General features: G+C 37.0%; 1 protein-coding gene across 2 annotated transcripts; it reads right to left on the bottom strand.

Annotated features, from left to right (window-relative positions):
* Positions 1–1,366: 1,366 nt before the first annotated feature.
* On the bottom strand, positions 1,367–4,040 carry bsx (brain-specific homeobox). Of its 2 annotated transcripts, none has more exons than XM_077547273.1 (3): positions 3,732–4,040; positions 2,508–2,698; positions 1,367–2,176 (listed from the first exon to the last, which is right to left on the bottom strand). In XM_077547273.1, exons 1-3 carry the CDS (start codon positions 4,012–4,014, stop codon positions 1,952–1,954), a joined length of 699 nt encoding a protein of 232 aa, XP_077403399.1. In that variant the 5' UTR covers positions 4,015–4,040; the 3' UTR covers positions 1,367–1,951. The 2 variants fall into 2 exon arrangements, with proteins under 2 accessions (XP_077403399.1, XP_077403398.1); XM_077547272.1 differs by having other exon boundaries at positions 1,367–2,194.
* Between the last annotated feature and the right edge of the window lie 2,277 nt (positions 4,041–6,317).

Consider the following 6,317-nt stretch of genomic DNA (forward strand, 5'->3'; position numbering starts at 1 on the left):
GCCATTCCTGCTCGCCCATAAAGTAGCGTCCCGAAGAACCGCCCCCTTCATGGGAAACACTCTAGCGCAGCTCATTATACTAATTGTGCTCTCACATTATTATCAAAGCTCTATTTACCTCTGAAATATTTTAATTAGATTACTGTCTCTATTTAACCCATCGTGTACTCTTTGAAGCGGTGTGTTCTTAGTGATAAATCCTCAGATGCCTGATAGGAAACAAATGACACATGAGCCCTTTTAATTCAATGAGAAATGTTGCCTATCCAGACTCTGTAGTCCCTGCATCTTTTTCAGTTCCACCTACTCGTTTTCCCCGCATTGAAAGCCAGTTAATTGAAGGAGTCTTTCACTGCTATACATGAAGGGCTTCAAATTAGCATCCCTTTCTGCCCATTGGGAAGATGATGCAGACGTGGACGCTTTGATGTGACAAGGACGCTTCAGTAGGCGGCAGGCTTGGAGAAAATGAGCTGATGGCTCTGCTATTAGGCCCAAATGCAGATGCAGCCATGTGTTGCAAAACGCTTAATCTTTTAATTGATCACCTTCTGCACGGCCTATTCTTGTATTTCCCCCCGCTGTCTGATAATCTGAAACACATTAGGGCATGGCATGGGTTGCTTTTCAAAAGGCAGGACTACAAATTCGATACAAAAGACACAAGTGTATGTTATTTGCAAATATCAATTGGGGGAAGCTGTAGCTCATTAGTATCCTGAAATGATTCAATGATGGCATGAATGGGACTCATCATTAGTCATTACGCCATCACGTGATTTATATTTTAGTATTGCAGAAGAAATATTTTGTAACTAATCAGCTTTTTCTGTCAACATGTCAACGAGAAGAACCTGCTGCGTCACGAAAGACGCTGAGTGTGTTGATTATCACGAACACTAACCACCCAATAAATCCACTAAATATTTCATAACTTGGAGAACGTAAGGTCCTAGATGTGTAGAGATACTTTATTGATAGGCTATAGTAAAAAAAAAAAGTGCATTTTTTTTTTTTAAAACAATGCGCGCGTTTTGAATGGCATTTTATGTATTATCAAGTCAAAGCAAAAAAAGAAGAAGAAAAAACTCTAATTTTCTTTAAAAAAAATCTATTTTATTTGACAAAACAAACCAAAGCGAATGAATTATAGTCGTCAGAATTTTATTTGACCCACCAGAAGTTCGAGGATAAGCACAATTATTCGCTCATCACAGCACATCGGTCAAACACCCGTAACAGATTTCCAATTCGAAATAACATGGACATGCGGCTTGCGTTCTTTGTGACATTTGCCAAATACATCCTTTTTTCTTTTTCTTTTTTTCGTATTTTGAATATAGCCTATTATAATTTGCCACTTATTTGAAAGCACGACACACACAGACTTCAAAACGGGGCCCAAGATGTAGAGGTTAGTTCAGTTCAAACTGATCGACATCAGAGATGAGGGTATAAAATAAGCATAGCCTACAACTAAATTATTTGTATAACAGTACGCAAATAAATGAATGCCTTCAGTATAAAGGGGGAAAATGTGGAACACAATATAAATTTACATGAAAAAAGTAATGCTCAGTATTTTAAATGCCATGATTATTTAAGTCTAGCAAAGACAAAACGCAAAACAAAAGAGCTTTTCGCCGGTGTGTTAAAAAAAAGCCACCATTAAGCCTTCGGTCTGAAAAACAAACAAACAAACAAAATAAATAATTAATGTAAATAATAGATTTGAATTAGATAATGTTATAACGGAAATGTTGTATTAGATTCCATTATATATGATATTTATAATTTATTTACAGGGATGAAAAGAAATTATTAAACATTTCAGCAGGTGCGTGAATGAACATCACATCATTTTTCACCGCTAAATATTTGCCATGACAATAATATAAAGTCAGCGCTATTTACAAACGACGTGCTGCATGTAAAACAGCCACGCAGCCTACTAAAGGAGGTGATCCGGCGAGCAAATGTCATCCTCGATATCCACATCGTCGTCGTTTTCTTCCAGCAAATATGTGTCCCGCTCCAGTGGACGTTTCAGTTCCTTGCCGCTCTTCTCGGTCAATTCGCTCTCGTTCGAGTTCTCTGCGCTTCTCTCCAGCTGCCCGGCTGGCTTGTGCTCATCCTGGGCTTTCCTCAGCTGCTTCTTGTGCTTCATCCGACGGTTCTGAAACCACGTTTTCACCTGTATGAGGAGAGTTCAATTCAAATTCGGACGCCAACATTAAACCTTGCACGTAATCGTGAGAATTTTCCCTAAGTGTTAGTTTTTGCCGGTTATAATGCATGGCAATTTTGTTAAACTTCTATATTAAATAAACAGCTAATTATCACTATCGGAACTCTGGTGTGTTATTAATTAATTATGTTAATAAGTTCTAGGACAACGAAGCGACACAATAAATGTCATTTAAATTGTAGGTTTGTCACAGCGCCACAGAACGCTTTCCACCTTAAAGCGCCTTTTTTCTTTTTCTTTTTAGCTTGTAAGAGCATACCTGCGTTTCGGAAAGGCTGAGGGCAGTGGCAAGCTCCACTCTCTCCGGTGTGGACAAGTACCGCTGGATTTCAAACCTCTTCTCCAGACCGGAGAGTTGCGAGTCGGAAAAAACCGTCCGGGCCTTCCTGCGTCTGCAGTGCTTCCCCGGTAAGTCTGCGTGGTGCTGAAACAAGGCAGGCATCTGCATGCCTGCACAGGGAAACGGGGTGGGGGGTTAAAATATACAATTAGCCTACAGTTGACTGTCTATTAATTTATTTAAATGGCCTAAATGAATACATGTATCAGTTTATTTGAATAGAAACGCTCTATTTAAACAGGGGGAGGAAAGTTAAGAACAATTATTTACCATTAATATCTGCCTTTACAATTTAGCTTACGGGAAAGGGTATATAATGTGCTTATTGATTTAATTTTGAGAGGGGCAAAACATCAAAAGTAGGCTATAGTCCATTGGATGCATTTGCTGTTGAAGAATGAATTGCAAATTTTCTTTTGTGAATTAAAAATATAGGCTATACTATTATGCTTTACAACCGCCAAATTATATAGCCGACTCTTTTATTAGACAAAATTGAAGGTAAAAATACGAATCTTGCAGCTTGGGCTATTTTGCCATATGGTCACTCACTGTAAAAAAAACAACAACAACTGTAATATAATGGAATTTTACTTTTTTCATTTGACAGTTTTTTCCTATATATATATATCATTTAATTTACAAAAATAAGCTCTGATTTTACATGTCAAATGTAAAATAGCAAAATCACTGTAACTGTAATAACACACAATATTTTTGTTCTTAAAAAACAAACAAACAAAACCATAGAAATACATATATAAATATAATAAATATTTGTAAATGTAATTTCACAAATACTTGTCTGTTATTTCATGGAATAAAATGTAAAATTCAACTTTAAAACCCTAAAAACAAATGGGGAAAGAACATTTATATTTACTGAGAAATTAACAGTATTTTTTTTTTATTTTACCATAATTTTTTGTGAATTGAATTATTTTTTTTTAAGTGAGAAGAACTACAATTTCTGTAATGTTCTATAATGGTATAGCATTCATTGTATTACCATTTATTTTGAAAGGACATCTAATGAGATATAAACTGTATATTTAAACAAAAATCGTCAAAAAACGGTAATTTTCTGGCAGCTGGGGCGCCAGAAAAAAAATACTATGTAGCTATATCGTGATCTGTACTTACCAGATGTAAAGAAGTACTGGTGGTGTTCTGGTTTGTGGAGCGGATGGTGTGGATGTGGGGCCAATACTGGCGTTGGCATCAGTGGGTATCCATACTCCAGGATGGGCATCCGTGAGGCCACCGAGCTACAGAAAGGCGACTGAATAACTTCTCTCAGCGGCTTAGGCTTGTGCAATAAAATGTCTTCTATAAAAAACGACGTCGACCTCTGCGTGGGACCTGCTGTTGGGTAATTCATGCTCATGATGAAAGTTTTTGCAAGTATGCTGTGACTTTTAAACATACATCGGCGCCTGCAGCCTCTTTCTAGTCGCCTCTCAGTTTTGCTCCTAAGTGACAGTCACCATGTCCTGGAAGGGCAGATTGTCATCAAGTTCTTATTCAGACAGGAGTGTGAAAATTGATTTCACCATCAGCCAATTAGAGTCCAGATGGGCGGGAGAGACGGTCTGAACTCCGATTGGTGGAAATTGTGCACTTGGTGAAACGGCGATCATCCAGAAAAGCAGAGTGCGTGGAACACATCGTCATTCGGGTGGAAACAAATACTTAAAACAGGGCTTATTTGGTTGCCAGGCAACCGGCTGTTTTTATGTGCAACCATTTACCTCCTGCATGGGTCTGGGGTGTTTCTAATTTCTGCATGAATCCGCATATGATATGTTTAACGTCAACATTAAATAAAAAGATAGTACTTTATATCCAAAATATTGTTCTTTTTGGGAGCAAAAATATTAAGTGAGGACCAGGAGGGTAGCTATACACATTGCTTAAATTTATTTATTTATTTATTTGATTTCACTTCCCCACGCATGTGGATCAAAATGTTCTTGGACCTGTTGTATTTTTCTAAACCAGTTGATTTTTGTTGTTGATAAACTTTAAAGTTGCACTCTGATGGTGCAGCAGTTTTTTTTTTTGTTAAAAAAAAAACAGCCTAAAAAGTATTTGCAGTCTTTCTTCATTTCAGTTTTTTAATCGGGTGTCGCGGGAGTAATCTCTCTTGCAATTCCTTCCGAATGGACTGTAATTGTCGGTATTAAAATCTACGCGAGTACACCGTGCCCATTTACGAACCAAAGCTGTTTGCTATAATTTGTTGATATGGTGCCGTCATCACATTTCCAATCACGACAGTTAATGCGAAAGTACCTTAATGTAGGCAGAATCAGCCTGCAATGCTATGTTAGGCAATTAGGAAGAAATTAGAGCGGAAACTCGAATCCTGAATGTGCAGGGCAGGATTTCCATTTGATCAGATGGACGGAGAACAAATTAATTACAGGGAATCAGCAGGTTTGATTGTGTAAAGTGAGAGTCATGCACTTTCAGATATGCCTGCAGCTCAAAAACAGTATTTCATATCTATAGGCTATAATCTGCCCTATAAAATAAAAAGGCATGTCATTCAAATGAAAAAAGAACAACCGTAATGTGACGTTTAGAGCAAAATAAGAATAATGGGAAGAAAACATGCTACTCATATGTAAGCTCTTATGCAGCATCTGAGCATCACACCGAGATAACTAGTTGCTTTTGGAGAGGAAATTGGAAAATAAATGGATCAGATGGTGATCAAATCGCCTTTGGGATTCATTCTTTGGGCACTCTTAAGCGGCTTTGTGGCAATTTCATTAGGTCGAATTGGAGTTGCAAGACAGTGCGTCACTCAATTCTTTACGTGCAGGCTATACGTTTGGGTGACAGTGTCATTTTGGAAATGTTATTTTTGTAAATTTATAGTTGCTGTACAGAAGTGTTACATTTCCATCTATTTTTTTCGGCGCACATGCATTGCAAGTCATGTTTATTAAACATTTTCACGTGTTTGTGCATTCATTCTCAGTGGGGTAAACTCACATTTTCATTTATTTTTCTCCAAAAACGTAGAATTTGGAATGGCTTATTGCTGCACGTTATTGCTCATTTGTTGAGTTCTGTTTGATCAATTCCCCATTGACAGTTTGTTCCTGCTGCAGCATAAGCTTTTGATGAATAATACACCTGAAAAGATACTCTTCATTCAGTGTTTATTAGGTTAGTGTGTGTGCTGCACTACGTCATAATGTGTCAGTCGATTTGTTCATGTTCAGTAAATTTATTATGTCTTTAGCCAGTTTGAAGTTAATTTCGTCTTTGTTTAACGGAGGGGCACCATCTAGCGATTAGTGCATTTGTATACTTTTTTTTTCACCAGATGTGAAAGAAATTCTCAAAACAGGATATATATAAATACTAGAAACTTCAACCTTGAAATGTAATTGCGGGGGGAAAATAGGCAATAAGTGAATTTAATCAGAATATTATATTTTTGCAGTCCAATGCTGTAAGGAAGAAAAAAGAAAGGAAGGAGAAAACCACAATTCAGATTTTTTTTTATAAAGTCAAGGACTTCATCATGTGAGATAATTCTGACTTCATGTGTTTTTGCAATGCTTATTCTAAATGTCACCAAATAATGGCAATCATAAGTCTGAGAAAAAAAACAAAACTAAACCACCACTGTATTAAAAAAAAGATAAAGAAATAGGAAAGCACTACATAAATCTCTGATTTGATTATTCGGCAGAAGAAACTATTATCATG

This window comes from Vanacampus margaritifer, chromosome 16, assembly GCF_051991255.1.
Source record: "Vanacampus margaritifer isolate UIUO_Vmar chromosome 16, RoL_Vmar_1.0, whole genome shotgun sequence".
NCBI lineage: Eukaryota > Metazoa > Chordata > Actinopteri > Syngnathiformes > Syngnathidae > Vanacampus > Vanacampus margaritifer.